General features: G+C 37.6%; 1 protein-coding gene across 2 annotated transcripts in view; it reads right to left on the bottom strand.

Annotated features, from left to right (window-relative positions):
- tbc1d5 (TBC1 domain family, member 5) overlaps positions 1–18,601 on the bottom strand; it is a 32,634-nt gene extending 14,033 nt beyond the window's left edge. For both annotated transcript variants that reach the window (XM_035529209.1, XM_035529208.1), the window contains exons 1-16: positions 18,512–18,601; positions 8,641–8,708; positions 8,311–8,410; positions 7,309–7,354; positions 7,082–7,190; positions 6,844–6,933; positions 6,594–6,668; positions 6,428–6,495; positions 6,171–6,273; positions 5,727–5,815; positions 2,423–2,473; positions 2,253–2,322; positions 1,959–2,131; positions 1,504–1,646; positions 966–1,072; positions 1–22 (exon numbers count right to left, since the gene is read on the bottom strand). The exon at positions 1–22 is cut by the window's left edge and continues 64 nt beyond it. In XM_035529209.1, the coding sequence (XP_035385102.1) occupies positions 1–22; positions 966–1,072; positions 1,504–1,646; positions 1,959–2,131; positions 2,253–2,322; positions 2,423–2,473; positions 5,727–5,815; positions 6,171–6,273; positions 6,428–6,495; positions 6,594–6,668; positions 6,844–6,933; positions 7,082–7,190; positions 7,309–7,354; positions 8,311–8,410; positions 8,641–8,643 (1,249 nt within the window). In that variant the 5' untranslated portion in view covers positions 8,644–8,708; positions 18,512–18,601. The remainder of the gene's footprint in view (positions 23–965; positions 1,073–1,503; positions 1,647–1,958; positions 2,132–2,252; positions 2,323–2,422; positions 2,474–5,726; positions 5,816–6,170; positions 6,274–6,427; positions 6,496–6,593; positions 6,669–6,843; positions 6,934–7,081; positions 7,191–7,308; positions 7,355–8,310; positions 8,411–8,640; positions 8,709–18,511) is intronic.
- Between the last annotated feature and the right edge of the window lie 722 nt (positions 18,602–19,323).

The following is a 19,323-nucleotide window of genomic DNA, read 5'->3' on the forward strand; positions in this document are numbered from 1 at the left end:
AGTTAACAGGCCTTGGGTTATTCTGAAAGTGAGCATTGTGACAAGCAATAGACACAGCATGTCACTGGTCACATTTACCCAAATTCCTTCTTATCATGAGATTATGCTATACTGAGAGGTCATAGTCTGTGAGGCTGTAGTGACAACTGTTCTACTAGGTTGCATCAAAATATTATGTTCTAACAAAACAGAGCAGCTAAGGTAGGGCGATCACTGGTATTCACATGGATCATCTTGAGAATGTTTTAACCTCCCCGAGTACGGCCCTAGTCTGTCCATGTGGAGCTTAGTCACATATAATCAATCACATAAATTCAGAGCCCAGAGAAAATAATAAGTTTGAGACTAAGTAGGTAACAATTTCTCACCCAAACACTGCCCTTAAAAAGTCTTTTTCTGCACTTGGCAAAACTCATCAACGGTGAATTGATCAGTTTATATGCAGATTTTTCTCGGAATGAGACCCAGTCTGTAAACATACTGTCACTCATTCAGTATAACACACTTAAATCTGCCCTGCATAACATTCACATGTACAGACTTAATACAGACTTGCTGTCTTTGTAAAAGTCACAGTAATAATACTAAACTTTATTTGTATATAAAGAGTTTACCAAGTGCTTAACAGCAGATAGAGATTAATTAAAGATACACTGAAAATAAGGTGCAAATTGAAAAAACAATATTGCAAAGTAAACAAAGTTCAGCAAATACAAGAGAATGCATGATTTAAAGTAAAAGACCATTAAAACCACCAGATTGCTGCCCTTCAAATAAAAGTGCAATTGTAGCAAGTAAAACAAAGTGAATAATTAGAAACAAAAGACAGAATGTAAATAATTAGCAAATAAAAGATACAGTTGAAGGACTATACATCTGTGCACAACAGAAGGACTGTTTATCTATGTATAACAGAAGGACTATATGTATAACAGGAGACATGGGTCAGTAGTGTGTGCAGATACCTTTGGATCTCTCAGGAACAGAGCTTTTTGCAGAAGAGAATGGATGTCTCCCACTGGGGGGTAGTGCATGAGGAGACCCAGACATGTCTGAAAGTTACTGGCAATCACTGAGAGGATAAGAATAATAAAAATACAAATTATCATCAACCTGGAACAGTTCTTGAACAAAATAATTTTATTTTAATGGACCATAAGATGTTTTTCAACCTTCAATGAATAGATAAAACATTTTTTAACATCCACAAAGGCAAAAAAAACAACAGACCACTGTGATGCTCATTTGACAGGACTCTCTGGCTTAAACCATATACACCGTTAAGATCCATTGATTACCGTCTCCTTCTATTGAGCATGTTGTACAGACAACAGCCACATAAATGAACTGCACAGTACTTGAGAAAGAACTACTCTTTTTTTTTTTTTTTTCAAAGCATTTCAAAAGCTCATGCAAATGTTGAGATAACAATGAGTAAACTAAGTGAGCAGATTAACAGAGAAGCAGCCCTGTGAAAGGCAGGCAAACACATGCAGAACTCACATGCATCTCTGATGTAGAGCAGCATGGCAACAAACACGTAGTCCACCAGGTCCAGAGTGATGCTGTCTGCGAACAGCGCATCCCACACTACCAGCAGGTCCTGCAATGGGAACTCCCTACCAAACAGCAGTCGGACCCAGCGGCTGCAGTGCACAGGCACACACACGCACACACACACGCGCTCACACACGCACGCACACACGCACGCACACACGCACGCACGCACATGCACGCACACACACACACATGTACACCATGAAACCATTTTACATACAAGTAAAACATTTTAACTGCATGCTTTTCTCTAGCATATAATAATAGTAATATTATTATTATTAACAATAATAACAATAAACGCCTTATATAAAATAAAGATTACACAGAAGATTAAAGCTTATTACATCCTGAGCTCTATCATTTTTGACCCCCCAGACCAATCCCCAGACACCACTTACATGCCGTATATCTGGGGTGCAATCTCCAAACGGTTGAGGTGCATGTGCAGCTCAATATCGTGCTTCTTTACCAGCTGGTCTTGAATTCGGTTCACTTTGGTCACTATAGCAACAGAGGGGCCAGAGTCCTGGGGTCTGGCGAAGGGCATGCTGGTAAGCATCTCTTCCTTTCCCTGCAATGTCAACACAATGTTCAGGCCACACCAAGTCATTATCAGAACAAAATACGCTGCGTTCACGCCATCAGACTAATAACAAACAGCTTCAGCAGTAGGAACCGAAACTGCAATTTACCTTCCGCACCTCCCGCTCAAAACTTGAGAACCAAGGTTCTGCTGTCTCCATGAGCTGGGAGAACATGGCACTACAGGTAATACAGAGGAAGGGGGGAAGCTTTACATCTGTGCACTGCAAACAACAGTGCCCTACCATGATCACAATTTCAGTTCAGCACAGTCACTTACTATGCATCGTGCTCAAGGAAATTCGGATCCAGAAGTACCATCACCTCGTCACTGAAAAACAAGCACAACCTTACACACAGTAAACATATGCTCTATGCCACCTGTGTGAACATTAGTAACATGTTACAAGAAGGGTGTGCACATAAAATATTTCCAGCATCTTAAGCACTACCCAACACATATGAACGGTCATATCAACTAGAATTATTCATGTTTTCATTAACGTATTAAGCCAGTTTCAGAAAACTGAAAATCAAGTCCTATTCATGGGTTATTTCAGTATCACACAACTGTACGTAGGCAATTGCCTTTTAGTTGACATCTGGATAGCACCAAATTTGCTTGAAAATATTACGTTTTGTAATTTTGACAAATCTCCCTAGATAAACTGACAAACTCCATAATAGCATGTAAATTGTGAATACTTCATGAATGCTGAAGTAAACATTCATGAATGCATTGCGAATATTTATTTAAGATGTTTTAGATGTGTTATCTATACACCCTAGACAAGTAAAATGTACATAATGTAAAATGTTTCCTGGATATGTACAACTCATGAAGATACACTAAAGGTCACATTCATCTGGATGACCAAAACCACTTTGATATTTTGTGTTGCCTCTTATTTTATTTTAATATGAACTAAAAATGAATTAATTTAATGTGATATTGGTTTTATGCAAGAAAATATGCTTGCATGAGAATCCAGCATCTGTAAATTATTTTTTAAAAACCTTTACTGGCTAAAAGGTTGTTTTTCCCTTAATTCACATCTATTGGTCAGACTGTGAATATGACAGAAGACTATGAAAATGAAAACCAAAGAGCATTTGAAAGGAATTAAGGAAAAATGTATATGTGTACAAGATAGGAAAAGGCTATGAAATAATATCCCAGTGTTTGGACATCCCTTCGTTAGCTCAATCATAAGGTAACAGAAGAAGACTTAGGTACTGTCTAGACCAAAAAGTCCCTCAAAATGCAGTGCCAGAGGAAGACAACAGAGGCCAGTGAAGGAGCTCCAGAATTGAGTGGCTGAGATATAAGTGAAGGTACACCAGTCAACAACCTCAGGATCTCTGACTACACCTGGCCTGTATGGGAGGGCTGGCTAGAAAAAAAAGAAATTACTGAAACACATCAAAGAAAACAAACCCATCAAAACCCGCGTGCATCAGAGTGAACCAGCTAAAATGTGGGATAAGGATTTTGAGGTCAGATGAGACAAAATTTAAAATGCAGTGTGTGGTGCAAGCAACACTATCCAGTGAAGTAAAAAACAGCTTTCCAAACATGAAGTATGGGGGTGGCAGCATGGGGGTAGTATAGGGTGGCAGCAGAGGTGGGTAGGGTAGCCAGAAACTATACTCAAGTAAAAGTACTGTTACTTTAAAATAATTACTCCAGTAGAAGTAAAAGTAGTCATTTAAATTATTACTTAAGTAAGAAAGTATCTGTTAACAAGACCACTCAAGTACCGAGTTGGAACTCCTTTAATAACACAAGGAAAAAATTTGTGTGCATGCACACATGCATGTGTCCCACAAACTAAAATATGAGGTCCTCATAGTTCTTTTTACATTGAATTCAAATCTGTTTTAAAGATGTTTCTCTTGGGCATGGTTTTTAAGTGAATTTTACATGTGTATGTTACTTATTTTTGGAAGTATATATTACTTATTAATAAATAAGGCTGTTATTATACTTAAAATTATGTACAATATTGAACATCCCTCTTAAGTGTCCATTAATAGTTTGTCAACACAGAGGGGCTCTACTTTCCATGATACTGATTTTCCATAAGCCTGCATTACATAATGATACGTGAATATAATCAGTAAACTATCTGCCCCAAGTAGACAACTAAAAGAACTTTGGTAGTTGTCTGCTAAATGTCATATATAGATGCAAAAATAAGTGGGAAAAAAAACGAACCTTACCTCAAAAAGCCTATGGCTGAATGACAAATTCTGAAAACATATTTGGATTCAGCATGCAAAAATACTTTATAAACAGCTTCTTTGCTCTGGGTCTTTGTCCTACTTAGATAATGTGTTGTGTGTAAGCTACATGAGGTTTTTCATATTGGTTAAATATTGTGCATATAACATAAGTCAGAAGCATCACGCTGGATTTGATGATCATCTTGTGATGACTACAATTTCTGGGAATATTCTGAGCTCTTTGCCAAGGTCACTTTCTAAACATTTACATTTTTGTTATATTTACATTGTAGATCAGTCAGATCAGCTGGCTAGATATCCTGCCTAGCAAACAAATGTGCCTGTATGTGGTCGAAATAAATAATATATAAAATCAATAACAAACCTCAATTTTTATAACCTTCAAACCTTTATAATCTTGAAAATATGCCTCAATATGGGACATGTATTTTTGCAAGCCAGGAGTTCAATTGAGCTGCTGCATTTAATTTCTCCATTCTGCTCACCGTTACAACTGTCCAGTTATCTATCACACAGATGTTTAACTTACTGAAGTAAAGCAATGGCACTCCATGATCATCTTTAGGGATCTCCCCAACCCTCCCACAGTTGACAGGTTGTGGCAAAATGTACAAAATGTAAAAATTATATTGATGAATATAATGGAGTAAAAGTACATTTTTGACTTAGCAAATGTACTTGAATAAGAGTATAAAGTACCCTCCTTTAAAATAAGTACAATTTGTTCAAAAAGTTACTTTTAGTAAATGTAGCATGTTACTACCCACCTCTGGGTGGTAGCATTCTACGGAGACATTTCTCCTCAGTAAGGGATGGGCATCTTGTTAAAATTGAAGGATGGATGGAGTAAAACACAGGCAAGACAACCTGATTCAGTCTGCTTAAAGTTTAGGAGAAACTTCAGCTCTCAGCATAACAATTGTCCCAAGCACAAGACCAAAGCATCACAGAAGTGGTTGAACAACAAAATGGTGAATGTTTTACAATGGCCAAGTCAAAGTCCACATCCCAGTCTAATCAACAATCAATTTGAAAACTGTGGTCCACAAGTATCATCCAACCACTCTGAATAACCTCAGGTGAAGAATGATGTAGCAGGAAGGAATGAATGAAACTTACTCCCAAACGGTGCTGAAAGAAATCTGTCTGTAGGAACTTAATACGAAAGCAAGCAGCATTTAATTTTTTTAAAGATCTGCTAACAAATAATGAATTTGAACATTTTTATTGGCTTGCAATAAAAATACTGTCTGGACCAAACATTTGTAATTCTGGTGGATTTGATGACATATATGGGAGTAAAATGATAGTGCTGGAGAGAATGGGGTGGAAATCACCTGGGACTGGCAGTCTCAATGGCATGTTGGAAGGCCTGATGATCACAGTGGAGAACAAAGACTACAGGAGCTAATAACTCATGCATCCCCAAAAAAAAAAAAAAAAAAAAAAAAAAAAAAAAGACAGAGAAAGAGAGAGGGGGAGAGACAAAAAGAATGAGAGAGGTGGATAGCAGGGAAGTTTCTTTCATGGAAGAAATTAGTAATACGCAGATCAGAGATGTGGTCTAAGACTCTCATAGACTCTCAGTCCAAGACTCTCAGACCATACTGTGATGCACGAACATCTGCTTTAAGATTGTGTGACTATGTGTGAGTGGCAATACCTGTTTATAGCACTCTAATAGATACATTGTGTGTGGAAACAGAGCTGTTTATACCTGTTTAAAGCACTCTAACAAAAACTATGTAAGTGGCAACACTTGTTTTTAGAGCTGTCTATACCTGTTTATAAAGTAACTGTTCATTTTCTCTGGCATAGCAGAACAGAATGTCAGTCAGTTTAGTCCTAACATCCTCCTCCTGGAAATAACACATCTCTGGAAACCTGTAGACACAGTGCCACATTCCAATCAGATGGGTAAAGTGTACAGTGCCATATTCCAATCAGATGGATAAAGTGTACTAGCTCTACATGCTTCCACATGCCTCTGTAGCAATGCTGGTGGTCTGACATAAAGGTGTCAGTTTCATACACTTACGTTCTCCATACGTCTTGCTTGATCATACCCCTTAACTCTTTATCCTGGAAGAACTTGTTCCACAGACTCTGGAGGGGGGAAAGAATTGGACACTACATGAAAGTGACCAGCAGCTGATGTATGTTCACTCCCCACGAAGGAAACGTGGGTTTGAAATATCACTCACCCCTTCATCCTGAGACAATGGGTTGTTCACCACCAGGTCCTGCTGGCCTGCAGCTTTACGAGGATTTGTGATGTGCTAGAGGAGAAGAAATACACATACGGTCTTAATGTTAGTACACTCACATGCATGCACACACACTCAAACACTTATACATATGCTCGCACGCACCTGCACACACGAAAACATATACACACACTTGCACATACGAACACCCACAAGCTTTCACAAACATGCACACATGCACACTTACCCTCTCTTTGATTTTTTCATATTGAGCTCGGAGCTCCTTGGTCTTATTGATCCATTGGCTTTTGTCCTCAGGCAAGATATCCAGATAGAGCTGTAGAACCACAAAGATGTAAAACCCACATACACATTAAAGGAAAATAATTGGCAAACACAAAAGCTTAAGGTCATTATAGTCACACCCATTACAATGCCCTAACTCTAGCAGAAACAGGTGTCATTACATCACATCCAGAACTTACCTTCCAGCATACACTGCGGAATCGGCTACTCCTTAATCGACCCATAATGCCTGACTGCCTGATCCGTGCGAGATAATTACTGTTCCGGAACAAGTTGTCCCACTCATTTCTGCACAGCAAAAAAGACATTCAGAAATACACACAGCATTAAAACTAAGACCAAAGACTGACTTCTGACTGTTGTATGATTCATGAGGTTTATAAAGACATTAATAATGTTTAAGGACCTGTATGTCTGGAAGGTCGAATCAGGAACACTGTCTAGCGATCCACCTAGAAAACACATGAAATGATACATTGTACTTAACCTGCTGATGTTTTTATGAACATCTTTTCACCAGACTGTTAGTATAATCTGTGTTTGTGTGTGTGAACAAGTGACAGTTACACTGATTGCCTCCAGTGTGAACAACAGCTCTTTGTTGGAGCTATGATTTTTGAGTCCTCCCCAAAAGACAGACAGACACAGACAGACAGACTGACTGACTGACAGACCGAAACACCCATCCACACTCCCCTAATGTCTAAATTAACCCTAACCCTAGACTACTACACCTCCACTTTCCTTTTCTCTCAAGGAATGTTCCTTAGCATTACTGTACTGTACACTATCTTTGAAAATTTCTGCAGGGAGAACTGACAGTAAAAATATCCATAAGAATATCACTGCATTTGTGACAAGCAAATAAGCACACACACACACACTCTCTCTCTCTCTCTCTCTCTCTCTGTATATATATATATATATATATATATATATATAAAGAACACTCAGATACTGGCAAAGTACCAGTTATGGTGGCTACCAGTCTACTGCACACTTCAGCAATAGATAGAATTAGGGTTTAAAGTAAGAATTAGAATTAGATAAAATTAGGGTTTAAAGTGGCAACAGTATGGCTTCTATTGTGATTCATTGGTCAAGGAAGCAATTTTTAAGGGGTAGAGTGATTTCTTCAAAGAAATACACAGTCATTCATAAATCACATTTTTGTTTCAAACATATTCCATAAATAACCATGAATTTGGTGTCACCTAAGCTCTATTTCCTACTACCTAACCCTACTTCCTGATATCCTAACCCTAACTCTACTTCCTAGTACCTTAACTCTACTTCTTAGTAACATAATCCTAACTCTACTTTCTAGTACCCTAACCATTATTCTACTTGCCTCCCTCCAATCAGACATTTTAATTTCTGACATTGCCGCTGCTAAAACCGAACTTACTGGTTCTGTTTCGGTTGTAGTTGTGCAAAGGGTCGTAACCAGTCTCCTGCTCTTCTTGCTGCAGTGGGTGTCTCGTCTCGAAATTTGGATGCTGCATGTCCTGCCGAAAAACACAGGAAAGGAAAAGGAGGACTATGAGCACAGCATGATGACACAGATGAGGAACCAAAGCATGGCGAAAGGAGATTGGCAAAAAATTAGAGAAATGGGAATTGCATACTGCAGAGCTTAGTTGGTTCATTGTGGCATGAAAACATGTCTCTAAAAGAGTATGTAAACACTTTAAAAATATATATAATTAAATAGCTGAGCGATTTTGCCAGTACTCACCATTATATTGCAGTTACTGTCGTCATAGATCTGACCGCAGTAGATATCGCACTCCTGTGATTCTAAAGCTAAGTATAAAGAAGAAACAAAAAATAATTAAAATGGCAAAAAGAATAAACAACACACACTGACAACTCTTGTGAAATCAAAACCTAACAATGATAAGGTCTTTGCAATAAAAAATACTGTCTGGGCAGTAAGTAAAAAGCAAAAGCAAGCTGACTTTGTATGTCTGACTTTAGCACAGTGGACTACTACCATTGAATTCTTTTCAGCAGTAGGCTACATTTTCCTATAAAGTACTCTGTGGTCATTATTCTTAAAGACAAGACAGGATAATTATGACAAAACTGACCTCCCCATTTCATCTTAGAGATGCATGAGATATTGTAGCTTTATAATTTCAGAGTCAGGCTGTAGGCTAGTTAACGCATTTTTAAAGCAAAAATGTGATATTTAGTTTAAATTTAAATTCTGTTTAGGTACAATTTTAGTATGATTAAAATAAAGTTGATAGTAGAGATATCACGATACCAGTTTTTCTGGTCCAAATCTTATACCAATATCTTTCATTTGAATTTTGCCTGATCTGATATTTTTTCATTAAAAACCATTGTAGAGATGTAGTTTAGTTTTATGGGGCAATTGTTGTGTGTGAGATGTTATAAATGGAAATGACAGATTAAAAACAAATAAAATTGTAAGAAACAAAAACTTTGTTTAAAAAAAATTAAAGCATTTAATTTTTACATTCCATTCCTTTACAGTCAGTGTCTCTCTTACTGAGATGAAATTTACTGCCTTGGTCATCACCTGTTTAGTTCTCAACTTTACTGTACTCACCCTCAGCACACGTGCGTGTGCACACTTTCTATGCCAGACACTCTGGCTGTCTCAAAGCGGCTGCCTCATTCTCTCACTCCTGAAACTTACAGCATAACTTGTCAGCATTTTATTACTGAATGCAACTATAATTCAAAACATAACCATATAACTGTTTTCTAAATTTCAATGAAAAATCTCTGTTCTACCCGAATGACTTAGTACACATCAAGCACTAAGTGAGCAGAGAGACTACCAGTATTGACACTCTTCACTCAAGCTCTGCTCAAACCCATAGAAATTTAATTTGATAATCTTTGTACGATGGTTATTCTTTCTAGCTAAAAATCATAATAAAAAAAAAATCTATGGACAGTTAGTTGAAGCTTATTCTACAGCTTCTTATTCAAAATATCAAGTCTACCTTAAAACTCAGCAGGCTAACGGAAAACAGTGTTTCCCCCCCGCGGTCTGAATATACTAAAGTCATAGAGTAATTAACTTTGTGAATTTAGAGAAGCCGAGCATGTTATTAGTTTGGCTATTATTTCTCCTCTCCAGCTCTGTTTTCTGCCCTTTCTCCTTTCCCTGACCCTGAATTTCCACTTCACGGTCAAGCTGGAACAGATTTATAAACAAATCAGTGCTGGTCAAGGATATAGCAGTGAATAGTGGCAAAATGCTATTTTGTCTTGTTTAAATGTTCTCACTAGAACATAGGTAACCTGTTCCCCACTCTGGGTTATCAAAATGATAGCAATGGAAATCACATGCATGTGAGTGCATGGATATTTTCATTTGAACGTAATAGATTTTAATCGCTAATGGGAAGAAAATGCATACATTTCTCTACAGCAGTGTATAATCTGTGCTCAAACTATTCCAACTGTTATTATTACATGCTAAAACTAACCTGAATGTTATCACATGTGCCACTTGCAGGCTGGATTTGTGATGGAATCGAGTTTCTTTAAAAATTTCTTCACTGATATTCGACCTAGCATTTTTACTGCTATCGGCCCAATTGCGATACATGATATCGGATAGGTGCCATCTCTAGCAGATTACATTTTAGGTGTTATGGATTCAATCATTTTCTGTGGTGTAGCAGTTAAAGGCGATTTGCATATCTTACTTTTCATATCACCAGTAAGTGCTCAGTAAAGTCACATACATATTCTAGGCAAGACACTTATTTTAAAAGCTAAACTTCTCATTTTCCACAATAAGGCTTCAACTGTAATTAAAACAAAAAATACTGGTGTAGTGGACTGAACCATATCATCTTTCTCTCACTAACTCTAATCCTGTCTAACTTGGACAAACCAGTCGATTTTATTCAACATCACAAATTATATCCATCACTCAAGTAAACCTTGATCCCACTGACAGGCCATCATGATCTCAAAAAACTTTAAATAAACTTGTCTTGAAAACTGGATTTATTAACTAATACACTTGCTGTGATGGTGGCCTATATATAGACCAGCAAAACTAGCATCAATGTTGTTTTATTACTGAAGGCCAATCTAGGTCCCCTAATGTCAGATAGTGCAAAGTGATGGATATCATTTGTGATGCTGAATAAACTCAAATGGTTTACTCGAAATTACATGGGGGTGGAAACACCCCAGAATATAAATACAAAGTATGAAATAGGAGCCCAGATCTGTTTTGCACAGTAGATGGTGCTGTAACTCTTGGGTATTTTCCAGAGGTCATTTTATGATCAATTAACTTCTAAAACATTGCTGGTAATTTTAAACAGACATGCAATCCTCTAGCTGACAAAACCCCTGGAAGCATTAACCCAGCTTTCACTATCACAGTATGATGATGAACAATAATTAAATTGGTTTGTTTTTGACAACTGACAAGTATTGACAACTAGATCTAAAAGCAGGCTACTTGATTAGAACAGGCCACTTGTATAGAATAAGGTACAAAGGTAATTCAAATGGACCCAAATTTCTGACAATGAGCTAGAAATCCCATTGTGTCTTGCATCTCATGTGTTACATGTGTTTAAAAGGTATACAAGATAAGACCTCAAACAACACTAGGAATTCAAACACATGTGACTGGAACTGTCTGCCTGATTGGTGACTATAAAGCTATCAGCCTCAGCAGCGATGACAATGCTGCTCATTAAAGAACAGCCATATGGCAGTAATGATGCACTCTGAGCACAGGGTCTCAGAAAGCCTGGAGCTGTGAGGATGTGCATGCCTGCTGCTTCTCTGCAGGTGGCATGTTCAGACTGACTCCACAGTGAAACTGAAATGCAAAAATGTGAAACAGAACAGCTGTGATTTGAGAGAAAGTACCTCAGTAACCTATGTGGACCCTGCTTATAGACCCTCCAAACTTTTCTCCTAAGCCCCGCCCTTTAAAGACACACCCACAATGCTTAGCCCACCCTTCCATGTCCTTTATACTCTCAATAAATAACAGGAAAGCCCATCTCTTCGGAGACAAGGCTCCTGATTGGACAATACAGGTGGACCAGACCCAAATATTAACAGTCCCAGATTTCTTTTTCTCAAACCAACTATTTAGTAATAGCTAAGGATTAGTCCAATTTCCTTGAAACTTTTAATGTGAAGGTGTTAATATCCATTGTCAAGATGTAAAAGAATTAAAGATGTTATATTACTCCATCTTTTAATGCTTTTTGGAAAATAGTTTTCATAAGTTTCATCGGTTGTAATATTACATTCTGTGGTTTTATTTCATAACTTATTATTTCATAAATATTGACTTTATTGACTTCTATATTGACGTCAAGGTTTTCTGTCCCTTTGTAATACCTACTGAGCTTATTTTTCATTGGGGTCAAGTTACGTCTCATAAGTAAATAAGTACTGTTGATCTAATTTCTGAAATCATTAACTAGTAGTATTATAAAAAAAGTATCATCTAGAAGTATTAAAAATCATAAACTAGTAGCTTTAGAAAACAATTAACCAGGTGTGTGCTAATCCTACCAGAAACAGGTTTGGGCTGATTGCAGAGCAGACTGTTACATAACCAGAAGTATATACAAGAGTGCAATTCATATTCATTTATTAATTAAGCAGTTGTGTTACGCTGGTCTATTGGGGGGTAAAAAAGGCTTACAAGACGAGGGAAACTGTCATAAGGCAGCCAACACTCATTGGTTGAGTTGGGAACAGATAAGAAATTACTGATGTTCAGAAGCGGTTGTTCTGCCTTGACAGATGACACCAGATTGGTTACATCAACAGAAGTACTAATGTCTCATTTCTCATTTACATTTAGCAGATGCTTTTATCCACAAACACTTACAATTATGACTGAGTACATAATGAGGAATTGAGGGTTAAGGGCCTTGCTCAGGGGCCCAACAGTGGCAACTTAACGATGGTGGGGTTTCAACCAGCAACCTTTCAATTACAAGGCAAGTACCCACTGAGCTACATCTGCCCTGTTTGGTGAAATGCAGCTCTCAGTCAGAGTATTGTGATCCCTTCTACTTGCATTCCAATTGTCCTTCTCTGCTTCAATAAAATATTTGATATTTAATATTCCTCTGACTTTGTCCACCATTATAAGTGTAAGAAATGCTAATTTACAGAAATTACTAAATGATAAAGGAGCAAAATAACATTGTTAATTATTTTGGATATCAACAATGAATAACACTTTCCCATTTCAAAGAAAATGGAATAATCTTTTTTTTTGAAAATCAAATATCTGAAAAAAATGGGTTTTTCAGCTCTGAAGCTATATTTAGCAAGATTTTTGGCACTTTGTGCATTTTTATGTAGCACCAAATAACCAAGGTTTAGTTGCAAGAATGTGAAAACTTGCAGATACACTATTTTGAAAAAGATTATTTATTAGGTTAAAAAATTGTGTTTATTAATTTGATTACTCAAACATTTGGCAAAAATTTAAATGAATACATGTTGCAAATTATCTTTAAAATTTCTTGGAGGTTCGGTACAAATTTCCACCAAATCCAGTGGCAATTGGTTGTGCTTAGGATACACATACAAAGAACTGCAAAAGTAATGCATTTTAGTTCAGAGGGCCAAACTTCAAAATTTCATAATTAAAAATGTATTTGGAGTAGAGCTACAGGATTTTGCAAGGTCTCATGAATTTAATAGAAGTTTTCACATTATTTTTTAATTTTTAAAGAAAACACATTACATGAATTAGGAATTATATATATATATATATATATATATATATATATATATATATAGAGAGAGAGAGAGAGAGAGAGAGAGAGAGAGAGAGAGATAGAGAGAGAGAGATACTCAGTAGCTTTCATGAATGTTTAGATAAACATTTTCCACATACATTTAAAAGAGAAATGCAACAGTATTATTATTGTGATGTGTAAGGTCTAGTTATCCTGAACCAGGAGTGGTCAAGCACAAACTGTGAGCAGATTTCTGTGTAATCCAAACAAAAGGCAGAAACTTTCTCTACATTCACAATCTCATGTCACGTGAGCACAACACTGGTCCAGCCTCTCTTGCTTAACCATTTATTTTAATCATGAGAATAGGACAGTGGGTTGCCACAGTTGGTTGTTGAGCTGATGAAAAGTAAAAAAAAAAAAAAAAAAAGAACCATGACTGTAAAATGTCAAAAATGTTTTAAACAAACACAGCATGGCCTAATTTAAATATTTTAAATTCTGCACAAAACATCTGGATGCAGTGACAGACAAGAGTATATCAGGCTCACATTTAATAATAAAAAAAAGAGCACTATGACTAGACTATACACAAAAGAACAGTTGATTGGAGAATAACCATTTGTTGTATGTTTGTGCAGGTCTACTGTTGCAGATGACTACGAGGAATGTTAGCCAAAGAGCCTGGCACTAGTGGAGGTCAAGGCTAAATATTCCATAACAAGGCTTCCAGTGTTCACTCCACAAACTAGCGCAAGGGCAACTGATGGCGAGGACCCTCCCTTTCTGGCCACTGAAAAAGGACATGTAACAAAACACCATGGTGTTTTTCATAGTATACATTTTCCCTTGCATTCTTGCTAAAGTGGCATTTTTGTCCTCAGATCCTTTGCCAGATATGCTATAGCAATAACGTACTTAACCTAGTATGGCTATATAACAGTGAGGTTTCTTTAATGAAGCAAAGAAGGCTTTTTGAAAGCTTTGTATTAGATTCTAGATGTTTGAACAATGCTACAAATCTGTACTAATTTACCACCATGTACACAAGCTTTCTGTGAGGGTTAACATGGAAGCAAACTCAGAAACACTACTGAGTATAGGGAAAGCTGTCAGTGGCCTTATGAATCTCGGTAAGGAACATCAATCGTCTTCACCACTGCCATTATAAAGTCCTCTTTGCAGATTGCAGCTTCATAGCTCACATTAAAACTGGCACCAGCACCAGTACACTTACATTTTACATTTATGGCATTTAGCTGATGCTTTTATCCAAAGTGATTTACAATTTTGACTGAACACAACTTGAGCAACTGAGGGTTAAAGCCCTTGCTGAGGTGCCCAACAGTGGCAACCAACAGTGGCAACCAGGCAATCGTGGTACCTGAACTGGCAACCTTCTGATTACTAGTCAAGTACCTTAACCATTGAGCTACCAATGCCCACTACCAGTTCTCCTGCTGTCCCAACATATCTACAGCAGACCATACAAAGAGTGCATTGACATACATTCTGCACTAATCCATCTACACTACCACTATACTTATGTTAAACAGGACCAGAGATCACAGCACCAAGACCTTCTGAACACTGACCAGTGCCCCAAGACTGTATGCTCAGCCCACTACAACATCCAACAGTGCTTGCACGACAGACTTATTGACACCTCCAGATGTGGGTCTGAAGTTGATACAGAGAGGAAGGTTAATTACCTGTAGATTGGTGCATAGACAGCAAAAATGTTCATTATCCTCTTCAATGAATGAATGAAGAACAAGACAATGAATGAAGAACAAGCTACCAATGCTCACAAAACATCAGTGGAAAGAAAGAGTAGCTTCAACTTACAAGGGGACCAAAAGCTTGTTATTAAGAGGCTGAGAAAAGCCGATTTACCATCCAACATCCTTGCCAGCTACTGCATATATTGAATTTGATCACATGCAGTATGACACACTGACACTCATTGCAAGAATCTTCAGAAGGTGAAAATGGCTCAATTCACTACATGGGATGTATTCACATATTTATGACACCAACAACCACCATCAATTCCAAGCACATATTACAGGAAGCGTTTACACTCTCAACAGGGTTAATCCTCAGGTCCAGACATAAAAATGACACATAACCACTGGACAGAATGTGTACAGCATATTTAATCTGTGACAAATGTGGAGCTTATAGTTCTCTCCAAAACACAATGTTGGATCATAAGACAACCTGGGAATTTTATTCACATGACTTCAACTACTATGTTTGCACTATAGGTGGTCTACACATTTCACCACTGCAGTCTCAGTACTGGCACCTCCTACTGTCCATTAGTGTATTTATTATTCATGCACACACTCAGTGGTTAAACATAAGTCCCTCTTCAATACTGTGTTGGAAGACCTTTGGCCTGAGAACAGCTGCCTCATGCTGTGGCAAGGAGTGAAAAGCATCCTTTAGTGTCCCAGTGTCAATGCTGGTAATGCAGACAACAATGTATTATGGAACTGCCTGAGGTTGGTTGGACCTTATTCTCCAGATGCTGTATTCATATTCATTACAAAATGTTCCATGGAACTGATATCAAAAGATTGTAGTGGCCATGTCATAAAGGTACAAAGAGTGCTGAATAAAATATAACAAGTGATTTCAAACTTAGATACTGCTGTCATGAATTTAAATGTGGATGAAGTTATATCATATGTAATTCTGGATAACCAGTTACCAATCCTTTGGATTTGGTCATTTTTGCTAACTTGACTTGGTCATGAATGTTCCTCCTCTACAACAACAGGAAAATCAGTCCATTTCTCTACATGGAAGCCACTGAGGTGCTTGTTCAGTCACTTGTTATCTGGAGAGTGGACTCCTGCAGGTCCTGGCAGGCCTTCCCCTCTGTGCCATCAGACCCCTGCAACTCACCAGAAGGCAGCAGCATGGCTTGGTTGCCCTCCCAAAGTTCTACCATGTCAAGCGATTAAAAAACAAAAACAACCCTTTACTGTTGTCTTTTCCACCATTGCCAAGGCTTTGGCGTAAAGGTATTCTTGACACTGGCCCATCTATGCTCACATGAAGATATGTTTCTGACAGAGACTATGAAGCTCTTGTGCAAGTTGCTCTGTACAAGGGAGTCAGCCAAATACTGCAAACATGTAAATACATGGTGCTCTGACTCACCTCAAAGAACTAAAAGGTGTTTTGGAGTATTTTGTGATGCATTCCCACCCACTGACAACCATCACTGCAAGAATGCCAATGAGATGGCACTAGACATCTGTTTCAGATCTTACTCATATCTTACTTCTTTTAAGTATGTGTTTATTTCTGATTCTACAGTATAAGGAGGAACTGAGAAAGCAAAGAACAGAGAACATTCTAAAACAAAACCTGACTTACCAAAAGGCAAACACAGAAACATTCTTTACAAAGGTATTTACAGAAACTGGTAAGATATTCAAGTTTAAGAGATAGAGTAATATTGCATTTTAAAATGACACAGAGAGTATTACAGTATGATGTTCGCCTGACATTAAGACGAAACTCTTGCCTGAAATTGTACTTTTTCCTGCATCAGCTCAGGAGTGACCAGCACACTTGGACACTCCAGCAACCTAAACCTTCTTAAACAAACTCACATTCTTTCAATTTATCAGCCAATTACAGAACAGTGCTCCAGCATTGATCACATGACTAGGTATTTTACAAACTCTAACAGCCAATACTACAGACCAAACAATGTACAGCTCAGTAATCATTACACTCTTAATATGATTTAATGTTTCTCTGACATTCATCCTGCTCTCTCTGTCTTTGTTCAGGACATTCATCAGCTCTGTTTTGGTCCTTAGTGAGGGTGTTTTTATTCCTGTAACTTGGAGCTGGTCCCTTGAGGTTGAAACTAGTGTTTTGTTTTGTTTTCTGACTCTATTCCCTCAGGTCATAGTCAAATAAAATTCTAAATTTTACAACTTCTTACTTTACCATAAGAGAATGTGAGACCATGCAATGGAGTCTCACCATTTAAAATAAAATGCAGCAAACAGCAGCAACCTTTATTAAAATTTCGTCCTTAAATAGAGGGGATGCCAACATGTACAATGTACCTGCATAGATTCAAAGAGCAAACTAACAAAATTAAATAGTATAGTTTTATAGGACATGACTGTATCAATGGGCCAATATTAAAATATAACTCCTTGAACAAGATACCAACATTAACGTGGTTTCCCATTTGATACAGAATGCACTCGGTCCTTTATAACTGAATGTGAACACAACCTGATAGCCACTGAATGCCACTGTTGTCTGTCCTGCTTATCTTAAAACGAATGAACACACAAGGCACATACCGAGACCATGTCTATGTAAAAATAAGGGTTAACAGAAATTCATTAAAAAATACCAGACAGCCTGAACTCACACTGGGACACACTGACTAAACATAAATTAAGGCAATACATTTTAGGAATGACGTGGTACAAACACCAAACAAACGCGCCAATAATTGCTACTAATGGTGCAAGTAGCAACATTTCGGAATGAGGAAGAAAACATACGCGAAGTGACCTAGCTAGCAAGTTAGCTAACCAGCATAATAAATGCAGTAAGCGAACTAAAGTTTCAACATCTAGAGTTATTAATCAGTAGTCTGGCAATACGAGTAAGTAAATCAGACTGATGATGCAGTGTTAGCTAGCTAGCTGGTTATTCTAACTGGCATAGAAGGCCTTACGAGCAAGCCAGTTTCGGACTTCCGTTAATTCTCATAAGGCTGCCTTAAGACACACAGGTCACTTCTGCAAGTTACTTCCGCGACATCACAGGCAACGACTGCATGCGCTATACCGTAAATGAATGAATTCACTACGCATATTTTACCTGCAAAGGATCACACGGAACTACCCATTCTGCAGTCCGCATGTAAACACTCGCGCAGGTCAGGCGGATGTACCGCAGAGCAGCAGTTGGTCAAAGCATGTGACATGAGACGGACGCCTGTGCAAGTGCCAAAGGTAATTAAATTTTGTCAAAATAAAAGTCCCAATTTTCCGACACACCGTGAATGTTCAAGAAATCGTTACAATATAAAATTTAAATCTTTGATTTCTTTACAAAGATCAGATGATGATAGCTTTGTATATGCCTATATATTACAATGAGAAATAATAATAGTGTGCCATGGAAATTCCAAGATATTGTTAACAGTAAAACCAATTAGGCAAGATATTGTTAAAAATGAAACCAATTACTTACATGTCTCAGTTGAGGATAAGTTCTAAAGCTTGTGCACATGCTCCACACATCACTTCTTTTACATGAACTCAATAGGTTAATTGTGTTGCCAAGATTATAAACAATGCATGAGAGTCAAAAATAAAGATAACACCTTTGCGTGTGATAATGCAATATGTTAATATCTTGAAAAAAACCCCATCAATGATTATTATGGATTTCTTCCATAATGCCACCCTATTGATCATACAGACCAAACACCACCAGAAAGCAGCTTAGTGTAGCTGTAAAACAAGGTTCAGCACTTTCTTTTTCTTTCTTTCTTTAAAAGGGCAATACTCTTATTTGTGGGTTTTATTTGAATGATCCTCTGATTATTGTGAATGTGTTATACTTGGTGACGTCCCAGCAACAGCTTTTAGATCATTTGATTTCTCAAAGGAATTGAGCAAATTAAG

Source organism: Electrophorus electricus, chromosome 8 (assembly GCF_013358815.1).
Source record: "Electrophorus electricus isolate fEleEle1 chromosome 8, fEleEle1.pri, whole genome shotgun sequence".
Lineage (NCBI taxonomy): Eukaryota > Metazoa > Chordata > Actinopteri > Gymnotiformes > Gymnotidae > Electrophorus > Electrophorus electricus.